The 16,530-nt window shown below is 42.6% G+C and overlaps 1 protein-coding gene across 4 annotated transcripts in view; it reads left to right on the top strand.

The window, feature by feature from the left end:
- RPAP3 (RNA polymerase II associated protein 3) overlaps positions 1-16,530 on the top strand; it is a 280,511-nt gene that overhangs the window by 68,616 nt on the left and 195,365 nt on the right. For all 4 annotated transcript variants that reach the window (XM_069629862.1, XM_069629864.1, XM_069629863.1 and 1 more), the window contains exon 6: positions 13,298-13,419. In XM_069629862.1, coding sequence (XP_069485963.1) covers positions 13,298-13,419 — 122 coding nt within the window. The remainder of the gene's footprint in view (positions 1-13,297; positions 13,420-16,530) is intronic.

Raw genomic sequence — 16,530 nt, forward strand, 5'->3', positions numbered from 1 at the left:
CATCCAGGACGTGTGGAAGGGTTCTAATTACAGAGAATGATTTAACTACGAAACTTTAATAATGAAAAAATATCAAATGTTTTTTGTTTATTTGGGGGTTCCCCACCCCCAAACCCCTCCTTTCCCCATGCATTAAACCCACCCTAAACCTCTTCCCACCTGTTTTTAACCCCTTACCCCAACTCCATATGTATTTTAAATATAAATAAAAATTTTATATTTTTTCTTTATTATTGTTTCGTTATTAAAGTCATTCTCTGTTTTTATTCGTTAAAATTACTAGATTCTTTGTGGAAGGAAACAAAGGTTACAAGTAGCGGGCTAAGCCCCGCTCATTTTCTCTGCGGAATCGTGGCCCAGGAAGTTAAATGTCTTCATCCTCGTTTGTGTTAGGCCTTGTACTTGGTGCCACAAAGGTAGGAATCGTGCACTGGGCTGCTATCGAGTCAAGCTGCAACCTTATGCGCTACTCGAACAATGCGAGTGAACATAAAAGGAGGGTACTATCTTGAATAAAAGCAGCTGGCCTAAGCCCAAGGCCAATCAAGAACAAACATGAAAAGAAAGATGCTGCTCCCATGCGCTCTTAACCTCCCAACCTAAATTGTGACTCTCTCAAAACCGGTTGGCCGAATAGTAACGCTAAATTATACACAAACGATAATAACTCAACAGTTCTGAAAAATCTAAGTGTTTTTCCCTGCCTACTGTCCGGGATCCTCTATACAGGTGGCATGGGGAGGGCCATTGCTTATAGATCCCAGACCTAGGGGTCGACCAGAGAGGGGATCATCTGGGTAGAGAGTCCTCAGGGTGTGGGGAGGGAATGGCCGAGAGAGAGACATGGTTTCCCCCTTCTCTAACATTGACCTATCCAACCTGCCCTCCCCCGCCCCCATCAGCCTTCGATATATTAAAGCACACTGTCTTCGTTTCCCAAAATACCAAGTAATGGAACAAAGAAGAGGGAGTCCGGAGGAATACAGCCTTCCTATGTGAAACACCACTATGATACTGGGATGAAGAAGATGTAAACAAAGGCACACCAGCATACTGAACGGAGATGTCCCAATAACTAGGTATACCAACCTGCAACCCATTAACCAGTCACATGTGTATAAAAAGGAGAGAAAGCGACAATAGCAGTAACAATCCTGGGAGTGACGGAAGCAGACGTGGTCGTGAAGCCAGAAGAGAACCTGAAAGGAGGCGAGACTCTAAGGGGAGCCAGAGCCGGTGTATGCAGTGCTGCAGCCTGGAAAGCGCCCACACCCTGGGTGCTAGGAAGGCTGTTGGTCCTGGCAGGTGTGGCTTAGGAGCTGGAGCTCCTCGGGACAGGGGCGAGGCAGAGGAAGGAGGCCAGCTGAGGGGCCATTCTTCCACCCACCAAGCGGAGTGCTCGCCGTCCTGGGGCACTGTGATAGTGCTGGAGTGCCTGAGGGGTAGAGGAAGAACTCCTAGCGGCATTTCACAAAGTCTGTGGCAAGCGCAATCTAAAGTAAACCCTTCAAAGGGGAGCTGGTCAGTGTAAGAGGCTGAAAAACCCTGTGTGATATTGATTGCGAATGCTAGAGGAAGATCTTCTATTCTATCATTTTTTAAAGTGTACATTGTAATGGAGTGGGCGCGTTCCTTCAAAGAAGTGAAGAGATGTTTTCGGAAGTCTCCATGTGAAATATACTTTAAAGTAAACAGCCTATGTGTCAAGAAGGAAGAGCATTGAGAGAAATGGGGAGTTATGTGAAGAGATGAAGTGTGAGCAAAATCCCCAAGAAAAACTATAAAGAATAATTAAGCATTGTGGTGGCCACCAGGCAGAAGTGTGATCCAGGAGGGCCGCAGGGACCCCACCATAACGAAGTTTAACCTGAAGGTTTCCAGGAAGGGGAGTGACCCAGGAAACCCACAGAGATCCAGCAAAAGATGAATTCAGCATCAGGGTGGCCCCCAGGTGGGAGAGCAATTCAGGACGGCCGCAGGGACCACATCATAAAGAAATACATACTGGGAAGGTTTCCAGGCAGGGGAGCGACCCAGGAGAACCACAGAAACCCAGTAAAAAGAATATGAAGAAACAGCAATTTTTATGAAAGTGGAGGTTGAAAGAGAATCTTATTTTGGCTAATGAACTTTAACAAGAAGGCACAGTTTAACCCCAGGGCGCTTGGTTGGGCGACCTGTTATAGGTGGACAGTGCGGTCTGACAACTGCGCCACAACCAGGGGAGACACCATTGAATAAGTGAAGTGTGTGGCAAGTCAGAATTGAATAAACCAAGAGGAGCCATTGAATGTGGGGAAAGGAAACCCTAAGGAAACCAGATCAACTTGTGTGTTAATAAGTTGAACCTTTCTGTTCCATTGAATATGGGAAAGGGAGCCCCTACAGAAACAAGTTGAACTCTTGTGTTTTGAAAAGCGGAACTTGACAAGTTGAACATTGGTGTAAAGTCAAAGGAGTTTGAACTTGGGCAGGGGAAACCCGAGAAACCCATTGGAGGGTGTTAACTAGAGGGCTTTGAGTTAGGGGAAAGGGAACCCAGATAAACCCAAGGAACATTGCCAACTAAGGTACTATGAGCTTGAGATAAGTGAATCTTGAGGAGCCTGTGGAACTTTGTGATCCCGAGTGCCTTGAACTTGGGGAAGGGAGTTACAGAAGTTCATTGCCAAACTATTTTTACTTTGAACACTATTGAGTTTTTCAAGTCCCATACACATTGTTATTGTATTGAAGTGAGGACAAGCATAACTTATGACACAGACAGTATTTTGCTTTGGACTGATAGACTTAGACTTTCCGTTAGTTTTCTTTTTGATTAGGAACATTCCTACCTTTAGAAATGGAGCAAGTTAGTTGTTACACCATCCTGACCCATAAAATAAAGGTTTCCAAACTATGCTTCAGTTGTCCGTGTCATATTTTGATACCATGTCTGTCTCACATAGTGCAAAGACTGTTGTTTAATATCCATATGAAACAATATATGCAACAAAAGCTGACACGTGTTTCGACCAAAGGTCCTCCTCAGGGCTTAATACTTAGTCTACCATGATTAATTAACATTGGCAATTCGAGTATACATAACATCAATGTAAGTGATATCAAAATGAAAAATACAACATAAACACAACTGAAGATAGATGTAGAATAATGCATATATCCAATTGTGAATCAAAAATGCATATACATTGTTTGAAACCACTCATTCAGTGGTTAATTGTTGGGGAGGGGGAACAAAGGAGATGTAAAAACAAAGGGGAAGGGAAAGGGATAGGAGAAATAAAATGGAGTAATATGATTTGCCTCATTAGCATACTACTAGCAGGTTCTCTATTAAATATTCTATTTAATTGATAAGATTGATGATTAATTGTTAGTGCCACCTACACCCAACACGTTCCATCCGTGTAGTAAATGCACATTAGTGTGCACACACTGATGGGAATGTTTTCAAGCCTCCAAGTGCCTAAAACTCCCTACTGCACCTTGCAGTATCTCTAAAAGCACGTTAATTGGTTAGCCAAGCACATGCAGCGTTCTTGAGACTGACCATTTCCTTATGTCCAACACACCGTGTACGTAGAAGTGCTGTAACTAAACCCGTGCCCTAATTTACTGGAAGCCACCCATATATGCAGATTCTTACATCATGCAAATATGTCCAGTGAGAAAGGATACAATTACCAGATACTGTTGATACGGTGCGCTCTTCAAAAAGTGCTCTAGTGAAATCCACACTACGTCCAATATCTACAGCCAAAGAGAATTTCAACAACAGCATAACCAGCTTGGTAAAGAGTGCATAACGCAATTGGGTTGTTTGTATAGCCCCATTATTTGCTCTAGCGTTGATGGTGGATATTTTGACGTTGGGTGGAAGTGCTGCTCCTTCCACCTGGTTCTGCTTCCCAGATGTCTCGACTTATCGAATTGGTGTCCATTCTTCAGATGCTTACCAGCGTTAGGTCTTTGCTGGGTGTTAAGGGGCTCTCCTTTGGCCAATGGGACCACGCTGATCTATGTGGTGCTTTAATTGTGTTCTGGTGTTTTTTGCCAGGTGTGATCGGTTACTACTGTGCAGTAATCAATGCTGACATACTGGATCCTGCAGAGTTTTCCTGTCAACAGTGTTTCCTCCTTCTCGTGGACCACTGTATCCCTGATTGTGCGGTGGGCCTCATGGATGGTGTCATTGGGCCCCTGATATGTTTATTATTTTACATTTAGGCTTTCCTCCCTGCATGAGTGTAACCGGTCGGTCTCACCTTCTGAGGCGGTGTCAGGAATTGGAGGCTGTGGAAGCGCTGGAAGCTTTGATCACGCTCCAGTCCTCACCCAAGATGGCCGCCGTACCTTTATAGGCAGGCTCCTCCCACAAGCCGACGCGTTGTATCTGTTTACCAGCGCTCCGTTCGTGTGGAGATTCTCTCGTGAAATTCATCCGTTCCGGCTTCCTACTTTCGCCTATGTTTGATTCCTTACTGTACTCTTCAGCCCTTCTCGTGTTAGCCTTGTACTTCCGTTGTTTTTGCCTTCTCCTTTGCCTGAATTCTACTGCACTGTACGCGGTATCGGCTTGCTCTGGGCCGTGCCGTGCTTACCTTTTTTCTTTGCCTTCATAATGCTTATTTCTGTTGGTAATTCTTTTGAGCACTATTGGTCTTTTCATTTCTTTTAGGTACCGGGGGTATAATTACAACCGGCGCCGTCACTCTGTTTTAGCGAGCGATGCCTTGCTCACTAAGACCTTAAGGAGCATTTCTTAACTGGTGAGTGGGTTTCTTTCACGGTACTTCTTCCTTTCTTCCAAACTGTTAGCCTTCGCGGTCTGCTCTGAATGGGTTCTTTTTATTCTTTACCTACTTACCCTTTCTAGTACTTTTTCTCTGTTATTCTGTTTAGTCTGAACCTCTGGCTCTAGTAGCTTTCTTGTTTTCTCCTGTTCACATATTCCACATCTCCTGGATACACTGAGCATTCATCAGAGGTGGAGTTTGTTCTCAAGTCTAACGGACTTCCTTGCCTGCTGCAAATGGAACTTTCATAACGGGAAGAGAGGAGTTCTAATTGCTGCCCAGCAGAACCCAATTGGGAACAGGGTTTTTTCTGCCTTAGTGCTTTTTCCCTGAACCTAGGACTGGCCCCCTGGGGATCCCCGCGGTCAGGGAATATCTCTGCCAAGGTGGCCTCCGGAGGGGACAGACCCTATCTGTACGATAAAAAGGCCCGAGCACCAAAGGACAAGACTCCCACAAGGAGGAGGGATCAGAAGAGATCAGAGGCTACTCTTACAGAACCCATACCGGAAGAAACAGGTGAGGAGTTGGGGGAGGAAGCCTCGGTATCTGACAGCCGGGGCCAAAGGTACATGACCATTGTTTGAACCTTGGAATTCTAGGAGGAGCAAGCTAGTGATATGGACATAAAGGGTGGGTCTCTGAAGCTCCAACCCTGCGCCAACTTCAGGGAGCTCATCGCTGTCATGCTATTGTCCTGGTAGGCTGACTTTCTTTGATTGCAGCGTCATCTCCATGTCTTGGGATGGTCGCAGAACTCTTGGCTATGCCATCCAACAATATAAACAGTAGCTTAAGACTTGGAGACGTTAAATAAAATTAAGTACCTCAGCACTTGGATCTGTAGTCAATAAAGGGAATGCATTATTGCTACTTCCTACTATTGAATCTGGAGTTATACACTCCCTTTTAACCTCAAGCACCTTGCATACTATGAATATTTTTTTTGCATTTTCCATTACAATGGACCTACAAATGCCAGCATGTAAAGTGCTGTTGCTAGGCTACGGTGTTTGCAAGGATATGCTTCTTCCACATGATCATAATAAACTCACTGCTGGTGTTTTTGCTGCTTTTGGAACTGGCTCATTGAAAACGAACGTGCGTTTGTTTTTATCACCTTAACAGCAGCACTGCGAGTCAGGAAGACTCTTGCTGCATCACGCTCGCTCCCCGGAGGGGGCGGAGACTGCTGCCGGTCACGTGCATTATCACGTGACTTCCACCCACCTTAAAGGACTGCCACAGTCGACAGAGCGGCGTTAAGCCCGGCCGCGGAGTAAAGGGCGGTGCATCTTGTCTTTCTACAAGAACTGTTTTGCCGCTGTTTGGCCCTGGGAGGCGCCGATATCGGGAACTGACAATCGGATGACTTGTTGAAGGTCCTACACTTTGGACACCAGGTAACCACTGTCTCTCCTTGCATTACGTACTCTTATTCCCAGTGCGCCTACCCGTATGATACTGGCTTGATCACTTTCTAGATGAGTGCTCATTAATATTGGGAAAATTGACACCTGATTATTACTTTGTTATAAACATGCTGTGACTGCGGGCTTTAGCCTTTGAGCAGCATTTTCTTTAGTCACTCGACTTTGCTCAATCTGGGTACAACAATAACACATTACCCATTGCCGAAGACTGCGGGATCCAAGTTCCCTTGATTCGGCTGATCAAGTGAATTAAGTAATCTGTTTTATTAACAGACACTAACCCAATCTAAAAGTAGAGCAAGGTGAACTATTAATACTTCTAGCTACGTACTCGTGCATATATAAGAGATGAAACTTTGCAGCAATCAACCTGAGGATGATCTTCGTGCTCCTGAATGGGATGAGCCAACACCATCGACTGTCTCCCCCAATAATGGATCAATAGATACCCAAGCAATTCCTGCGAGTCAGCCTCTCTCCTATGCAGCGCCCCAACACATCACAGCACAGATCCACTCTGAGTCAACGAATTCTACCCCAATTAAAATATACACAACACATGAAGCTCATGTCCCTCTAATTGAAAACTGGAAAAAGGGACTTGACTTTACTGTTACAACAACAAAATTACAGAGAAAAATTGAAGATCATTTTGGGGAAAAAACAACTCACAAGGAAGCGATTCCACTGATAACTCATGGTGAATCTCCGATCATTCAGAGCTTTTCTGCGTTAACGTCATTGGTCTCCAACACAAGTACGCATCCCTTGGAGAAGCTAAATTTATCCAATTTAGATGGGGTTTCAGATTCTTTAGTTTCTGATCAAGACAATAACTTGGTAACCCCTCACACTCCATCTGAAGCCCAAAACCTGCAAGCTGAACCTCGTCAGAATCCATCCGAACCCTCTACACATACATTAAGTGCACTTAATTATGTATTAAACTCTTTAGTATCTGTATTCGAATGATTGAAAAGCGAAGTTCAATCACAGACTGGTTCCCTTTTGGAATTAACAAAGGAAGTCGCCTCTCTAGATGGAGCTATGGTTGGATGTTGCAATCTTATTAACACCAATATTTTGCAACAAATACAGGAACTTAAAGTAGAATCAACAAAACAAGGTATGGATCTCTCTGCAATACAGAGATCCATGGCCCTCAAAAATAGTCTAGAGGACACCAACAGACTCTCACTTCAGGAGCTTCTGCCATCAAAGATTTGCCTCCGCTCATCCAAGTTAATGATAATGACAGAAACCAGCCTTTAGACGACACTCCGTTGTCTGAATCAATTCTTGATGAATTTCGAAGGTTGGCCAATGTAAGTATTGAGTGTGAAAGCGAAATCACCTTAAATGCACATCCATCAGTTGGCCCGGCAATCATCAATGAAGATCATAGTATAGAAAAAAACCCTCGTCCACAACATATTTCGTTATCAGGTGACAGGAAGGAAAGAAAAAGAGAAGCAAGAAGACGAAAAAGACTACGAGAGAAAGTCACAACTTTAAAACGTGGAAAAAAATCCATATCTCGAAAAATTATCAAGAACAACACTGAAATTGATAAACAATTCTATGAGGCAGCCCCCAGTAAAGACATGGAGAGGAAAAAGGAAACAGTTTTGATGACATCAACAAGTTCGCAAACTACTAAAGTGAACTTCGAACAAACCGTCGGACTCACATCACCATCTCCGCAGAAGAAACTAAAAATAGCCCCGATTTTTCTCAAAAAAGGCTCTTTAACAAAGATCTCGGCAGTTACAGTTAACGGCGGGGCTGATGAAATCATCGAGGCCCCTCGAAAAATTGCCCCCATATTTTTAAAAGATCACTATGATCAAAACCAGAAAGCAACGTGCGATCGTGGGGTGCGAATAAATCTTGGCACTGGTAAATTCAAAACTTTGGATCCAGTTGGATCAAAGGAAGGAAACCTTGAGAACGCAGGACAAAGATCAGATGCAAACTCAATACCACATGTTCTTGAGAAAGAAGCTGTCGTCCTCAACTCTTGCACCAATCTTCCGCTAGAAAAAGTTGCAGTTTCATTGACAGACAAGAAAAAATCAAAAAATAAAGCTCTACCCAAAAACGTCTGCACCTCCACAACTAAGTGATTCATTAAATCCTTAGTAACTCCACAGAAAAGCATTTTACTGGCATCAAAAGCAATTTCCAGAAAGTATCATCTGCAGACCTTAGCTCGTCAAGATAGTACTAATAGTGAACATGAGATGACTAACCTCTCTGCTGGACACCATGTGAAATTCGCTCAAGATAACTTGGTTACTACTGCAAATAGCGCAGAGCACATTTCACCCATTACAAAACAAGGATCTAAAAATCAAACTAGTCAAGATACCTATTTACATGGATCTTCACAGCAGATCCTGGAGGAACACAGAAAGGAGATTCGGCATGCGGTTGATACATATATGTCCGCACAACCAGCGCAAAATTATCTTGCACATTTTGACTCGACTAGAACCTCTTCTCTATATGGACAAGAGTCATCTGTCCCAGATAGAATTGGAAATCTTCGTCAAGCCCTTGAGGCTGAAATTGGGACCTCTCATGCTCAACTGTTGGCCCAAAAGCCCCTACGACCTATTTGTACCAAGGCAATTAATCAGACTCGTTTAGCTGAACCACCGACTATAGCAAGAACAACGTCCGAAACAAACATTGCACTTCAGGAGAAAAGTTTGATAACAGCGCTGGGGCCAGAACTTCAACGGCTGATTGAAACAACTATAGTAAATTCTTTTGATAAAAAAGCATCAACAAACCTAGTCCCTGTTAAAAGTGGTCCCGATCCATCACAACACAAAAAAACACTTAAAAATGATTTGAAACGTCCAGCATTACACTCACTGATTATTGCATGTCGCCAACCTCCAGACGTGCAACATGATCTAAATTGCAGATCGATTCTCACCATCTTTGCAGAAATCCCCGAGTTGGAAGATATTCAATCTGCTGACATTCAATTAGTGGAGTTCGAGGATGCGCATATATTCGGTAAAACTGTGGATCAACTCTAGAGTTGTTGTGAATACTATATGGTCAGCTAAAAACCAACTATATGATCTAGGTTTTGTTATCAAAGTATCCCGCCCTCCTTCCAAAACTCCATCAGCAAATTCATCACACTCAGTAATCACTCATGAGAGGAACATTGAAACAAGTGCCACACAGGGGTCCACAGATGACTCCACAAAGATCTGCAACTGTCATCTAACTCACAATGTGCATTAACTAGATCAACCTAATCAGCGAACTCATGTCTCTCTAACCAGTTGGAATACGAGAGGGTTTCGCCATTTGTTCAATACTGTTGAGTCAAGCCTCGACAACGTTGATATAGCCGTATTTCAAGAGACATGGCTCACTAGTGTCCCGGTTTGGGACAATTATAATATACATATAAATTTAGCCCAAAAATTAAAGCAAGGGCGACCAACGTCAGGCCTCCTCATAGCTGTTAAACAAATTCCTCTCTTTGAATCTGAAGATTGGTCATCTCCAAATCCCTTTCAGCAGATGATAAAACTAAAGGTTGGCAACTCCATATATGCCTTGATAAACGCATATTGGAACCCTACTGGTATTTCCGACCACATGTTTATGAGAGACATGAACTCTCTAATGCACCTGGTGGGTCTTGATAACTCCATTAAATATGCCCTCATAACAGGAGATCTAAATTTGCATTACTTTGATCAAAGCAAATCTTGTAATAGATTGTTACTTTGGAACCATTTTATTGAAATGCATAATCTCCAAATGTTAAATGGTTCATTTGCAGATGACATACCTCCACAGCCAACGTGGCACAGAGGTAACACCTCTGCAATAATTGATTACATTTATGTAAATCAATCTCTCATTTCAGAAGTCTTTAAATTTCAGATTAATCCGTCGACTTTGAGCGATCATAATAGTCTCTCAATGCAGTGGAATATACGTGAATCAATAAGTATCCAGGCAGTTACTAACACCCTAGATTTTGTAATTGTTAATCCTGGTGGTAATCGATTATATTGGAATGAAACCTCTTTAAAAAGATTTAATCACTTTTATGCAAGGCTAGCCGGTAAAGTAATCGCACATCCCCAGCTGCAAATTCCATATCATAAATTAATGCAACTTTTTCAATATAAAACAAACATCATCATGTCATTCAAGACTCGGACTCGACATACATTTGACAGGGAAGTGGAAGCTGCAAAAAGAACATTTCGCTCAAAAAGGCGACAAGCCTCGAAGCTTCCACCCATTATAAGACATACTGTCATCTCTCAATTAAGGACAAATTATAAGAATTGGTTAAGATCACACAAAGCAATTTTATTTCAGAATGATAGTTCTAAAATGTTAAGCATGCTAGCAGGAAAGAACACGTCACAAATTTGGTCAGTAATCAATCAAGTGACTACAGGTCATCAAATATTCCAACAGTCTAATAATGTGTCAGAACAGGCATGGGTCACACATTTTTCAAGTTTATATAAGCCATGTTCGAATATAAGCAAACAAAGATTGCCAGAATTAACAGAAACATTTTCTTTAACTTTTGATAAAAAAGACATTTTATTTTTCATAAATAAAGCAAGTACATCTCGAGCTCTGGGTCCTGATGGGCTCTCGAATTTCATGCTAAAACGACACCCGGAAATTTGGTCTGAGATATTATACAACATCTTTTCAAATATCATTCAGACGCAATTAATTCCTGACTCATGGAAACGTTCAATCATTCTCCCAATATACAAAAAAGGTAATAGGTCGGATCCAGCCAGTTATAGACCCACCGCCTTGTTGGATGCACCGGGGAAGATCTTCAATCGTATTGTACTCAGAGAACTGAACAACTGGGCTTCGAACTTGAGAACGAGGGACCCTTTCCAAGCGGGCTTTGTGTCGGGGTTAGGGACAGCACCAAATATCATGACATTGAACATGTTAAAATCACAGTATGCAGCCCGGAATCAATTATTATATTTAGCATTTATTGATTTTAGGGTTGCTTTTGATTCTATTGATCGCAATCTACTCTATCAAAAACGTATTCGATTTGCATGTCCCCCTTCTCTTATTTCTATTATAAAACAACTCCATACTAACACCTCGATCCAGGTTCGTCTTACTATGGAAGGCTTGCTCTCCAGAGTAATTCTAACTGGGCGAGGACTTAAGCAAGGCTGCATTTTGGCATCCTTTTTGTTTAACTTGTTTATTCTTGATCTCGGAGAATCGTTTGCAGACATTATTAGTGATGCACCAAAACTGGGACAACAACGCATAGCTTGGATGCTGTATGCGGACGACTTAGTCCTTTTGTCACAGACTCCTAAAGGGCTACAGAATTTATTAGACAAGTTGTACGCATACTCAATAGAAAACAATCTCATAATTAACTTAGAGAAAACACAAGTAGTAGTCTGTCAAAAAGCCAAAAAGGTTTCCCGTGGAAAAAAATATAGGTGGCACCTTAACAATGTCACATTAATGAATGTTGAAAGCTATAAATATTTAGGCTTAACCATCTTTAACACTCTAAATGAAAAAGCGTATATTGTAAAATTGAATTTGAAGTTAGAAACGCTGAAATCACAGGCTAATATACTTGTGTATGAATATAGGAAGTTTTCATATAGTCACATTATGGCTTCCTATCAAGCAAAAGTAGTTCCAATCTTACTATATGGAGTTGATACCAAACTGCCCCTCAGGAGAAACACGTGGGATCTATGTGAAGCACAATTTTGGAGATCTGTTTTGAAACTCCCGAATTGTGCTCCACTCCCCATGATTCGTTTTGAGATGGGTTTAGTGTCGCTATTCACTCAATTATTGTGGAAAATGTGTGCACTATTTAGAAAATGTTTACTGGGATTAGCAAACAATAACATCTTAAGCACAGTTGCGTTTCATCTTGCAGGCTCGCAAGACTTTTTTCCATCCAAATGGCGAACTTGTGTACTGAACGCTCTGGCAGATGCAACTATATCCCTTGAGACACTTCTCATAAACCCTGATCGAGCCAAGTTAAAGCTATTCCAGTATGACTGGATATGTAATACTGCCAAATGTTCCACCTATAAAGATTTTAACGAACAGTGGTTTGGGCAAAAAAGGCTACACACAATGGCAAATTACCTGGTTAAATTTCCCGCGCCAGATATTAGACACCAATATCTACGGTTCGGGTTTAATTTATTGCCGACAAGGGAAATAATGGCAAGGAGAGGGATGGTTCCGAAACAATTAAATTACTGTCGATTCTGTGAAAACATAGACCTCTCTGAAACTTTGCAGCACTTGCTAGTGAGCTGCCCAGCTTTAATTACACTAAGAAACTCCTTTTTCACTGATTTATTATGTGCTTATGTCCCTATGAATGAAAATGATATTTGGATCAGACTATTTAGAAGCTCAAAACTGGTTATTAGAATTGCAATAATACAATATTTAAATGCTATTTTACCCAATGACCACAATGAAATCGACTGATCATTTCCTATATTATAATATATCAAGTTTGTTGTATAGATTGTGATTCTTGGTTAATTGAGCTATTTTATACTTTGATTGTTGTTTTAAATAATGAATGAATTGATAAAAATGTACATTGTAAGTTTATTTTTATATATTTGAAAGGTTGATTTTATCAGCCAAATCAAATTAAAAAAAAAATAAAAAAAAAAAGTAAAAATAAACTCCCTGCAGAATCACCCGGCCTTCCCACAAATGTTGCACCCTGTTGTAGCCCTGCTGCTCTTGAATGTGCAATCTATCCCCCCTGCTCTCACGACCCTCTTGAGTCGCAGGATATTTCTATTCTGTATCTCACAGGTATATTCTGTTATGCTCTACATCAGATATGTTTTGTCATGTGTGTTTCAGTGTTGAAATATGTTTTTCTTTTCGTTTAAGTTATACTGTTAGAAACTTGCGTGGCTTTTATTTTAACTGATTTTGCGGGAGAGAAATGTAGATGCCATATAACACCTAATCGCACATGTTCTGTTTGAAACGTCTCCCCTTTTACAGGTACGCTGTGGCGGAATCTGATTGCAATTTAGCTGTTGCCCTAAACAGGAATTATGCCAAGGCCTACTCTAGGAGAGGATCTTGTCGGCTAGCTTTAAAAAACCTAACAGGCGCAAAAGAAGGTAAGTCTTTGAATGAATTTAGAAGGCAACCTGGGGTCCTCTGGCTCGTTGCATGATGGAGTGGCTGAGTTGATGAGTTTGGAACTATGAGACCTGTCTTCTAATCCTAATTGGAGTTGGCAAAAAAAAGAGAATCCTGAACATAAATAAGTCATTGCATTCTGGGCAAGTCCTTTTCCTCGCATGCTAAAATGTGTAATGTGTGTAGTAAATAATTAAGAAAGCAACTGTATGATGTACCATCCAGTTTGTAGTTGGATGTGCACATTTGTTATGCACTAATCTTGAGGGACCAGACAGGAGACCATGTATCTGGGTGAGATTTTAATAGAAAGAACCGGGTGATCTGCAGAAAAGGAAGGTTTTGAGGTTTCTTTTCAGAACAATAAGATGTCAGCCTTACCTAGCTCCTCAGGCAGATAAACAATGGGTGTGGGGGATTACCAGAAAATTACTATGCATTGATTTTAGGCACCTTACAGGTGGATGCCTTTTCAGCAGCACAGTCCAGTAAGGCGGAGACCACCCACGTCTGCTCTTGGAGACCCAGCAGAGGATGTTAAACTGCATCCTCTGTGGGCTGGAAGCCAGTGAAGGTGTTGCCGAAAGGATGTGATGGGTGTATCTTTAGATAGCTGGAAAATAAGCCGTACTGCTGCTCTTTGAATCTTTTGCAAGCTTCGTATAAAGCGTTCCCATAGTCAATGTAGGAATTGATGAAGGTTCCGGTAACCAGACGCCAACTTCCTTTAGGAATGAAGGCCAAGCCTCTTTTCAATAGCCGAAAGCAAACAAAATGCAGTTCTGGAGACCTCATTAATCAGAGAAGAGAAGGATAGAGCCTGATCCCATATAATCCCCAGATTTCTGATCCTTCATGCGTAAGAGGTAGGAAATCTGAATAGTTGATTGGCCTGATGTGGTGCACGTACCATTTTCACCGGTGGGTCTGCATCCAATGCCTCGCTGTGGGTGAAGCTGTGTGTGCTGCGCTAACCTGGAGGCCTTCCGCCTCCCAAGGTTGGGTGACCAAATGTTATTCCTGATTCTCCTCAGATAGCAACCTTTCCAAGTAAGCAGAGAGAACCCCAGAGATTGTGGAAGCCGTGCTACGCTGATAGTGCCCCGAGCCTTGAAGTAAATTACCAATTTGGTAGTGCCACCTATTTGCTGTCACAGATCCTGTGTGGAGCGCTTGACTTTGAAAATCTGAAGGTGTATTGCAGCTTAGCTCGACTTTCTTTGAAAGGGTGCTGATGTCTCCATGTATGTCTTGGATACTAAGTGCCCAGGAAGCCTGGGTGGGGGCCAAGTCTAGATCTGGGGAGTATATGAATCAGATGGATTTGTTGGGAAGATATTACAAAAGGCCTCTGAGGGTCTAGGAAGTTCCAACTGTTGTAAGTAGGCATGGCATTCCCTGATTCTCACAATGGCAGCTGGTAAAACGGTCCAGGCGCCGCTCTGTTAGTAAAGTACAGTTTACACTCACATAATCGCACAATAAAGGAATGTCAACACAGTATACTGCTGAAAATGTACAAGTTGTGCATAAAGGAAATGTATATGTCGGATGTAAATACTCAAAACTAATCCAGTCCCCCTAAGGGTCACAAGACGACAATGCAAACAAGTATTATACTATTCTTTACAGGTAAGTAAAATAAATCTTCAGATACTTTAAGGCGTCATAGAAGTTTGCCCATGGGTAACAGGAGTATGTCCGTAGCAACTTTGCCAAGGAGCTGCAGAGGAGGTCCAGAACAAAACTGAATGCACAAAAAGGCCATGGAAGGAAGATTGCAGAAGCAAATCCACATGTTTGATGCAGAAAGAGTTGTGCTTGCAGTGCCCAGGAGGAATGCCTTACAACACATCCCCAAGGAACTGAAGAGTGGGACAAGAGATGGAGCAGGAGTCCTAAAACCACCCACTTACAGATAGGGCTGCTGGAGTATTAACAGGTCCAGGGGCTCTGGGTGCATAGGGAAGGTATGACATAGATTGTTTCACAGCTCACGGTTCCCCAGGCCAAGGGCTACATGGATGGACCCCCGGTGGACTGAACATCAGCAGCAAATTAATCCAATACGGACTCATTGGGATTGATAAGTGGATGCCTCAATCAGGACTTGGCGTTCCATGACCGGACAAAGGAGTTTCCCTCAGGAGAAGAACTGGTTCAGAGGTCTAGGCTGCCTCTTCCTGGGAGGGAAAAACACTTGGGGACACATAATTAATGCAGGACTGCCTTCAGCAACACAATTGAGCTCCCACTTCTGGTTTCAGCATACACATGGTCCAGGAATATCAGAGGAGCACCCAAAACCAAACCGCAGAGGAGGAGTCCACTGAAGCAGATTTCCTCTTGATGAAAAGGAGTAGAGCTTCAACCTTCGGAAGAATCAAGTGTCCATCAACAGAGCTTTCATCATGGACCATCTGCAGTGTCATCATCTTGTACACAAGAGCAGTTCCAGGTGATAGACTGGCGCTTGGTTGCCTTCACAGATAAACACCTTGCAGGGCTGGGGGGGCTTGTGAGGGGGTTGCCCCTCCCACCAATCACCACTCGGGCACCTTTTTGGAAATGTGACAGCCTCCCAACAGTTGTAGGCCAGCCTCAGTGTTTTTTTCACATGTGAATTTAGGTGTCAGTCAGACACAGAACCAGCTAGAATTGGATTACGTTCGTCCAGGGGCACCCGTACGAGGCATGAAACACTTACAAGAAGAAACACAAGGACAATGGACTAGACACCAGTATTCTAAAACACCAGGCAGTCATTTTGCTCCAGCTCAGAGAGCAAATGGCTGCCATTTGATGCCAGCTGGCTACACTGTGATGTAGCCTTGTAAACCCAAACCTAGAGCTAGCTGCTTCCAACCTATAGCCCTGGCACACTGTCTGGGTGAGCACTCACCCAGGGACACTCTGGGCCACTCTTTCAGAACCCCTTCCATGGTAGCCATATAGACATGATATTTTCTGAATGCTCACAAGGCCTAATAGGTCTGCCTTTATCGTTCTTTGCTTTATTTGATTATCATTCCCATGTTCCCTCCCCGTTGCCCTGTGGGCGCTTTGAAACAATTTACTTGATGTATAAG

The sequence above is a fragment of the Ambystoma mexicanum genome, chromosome 12 (assembly GCF_040938575.1).
Source record: "Ambystoma mexicanum isolate Mex_15411 chromosome 12, UKY_AmexF1_1, whole genome shotgun sequence".
Classification (NCBI taxonomy): Eukaryota; Metazoa; Chordata; class Amphibia; order Caudata; family Ambystomatidae; genus Ambystoma; species Ambystoma mexicanum.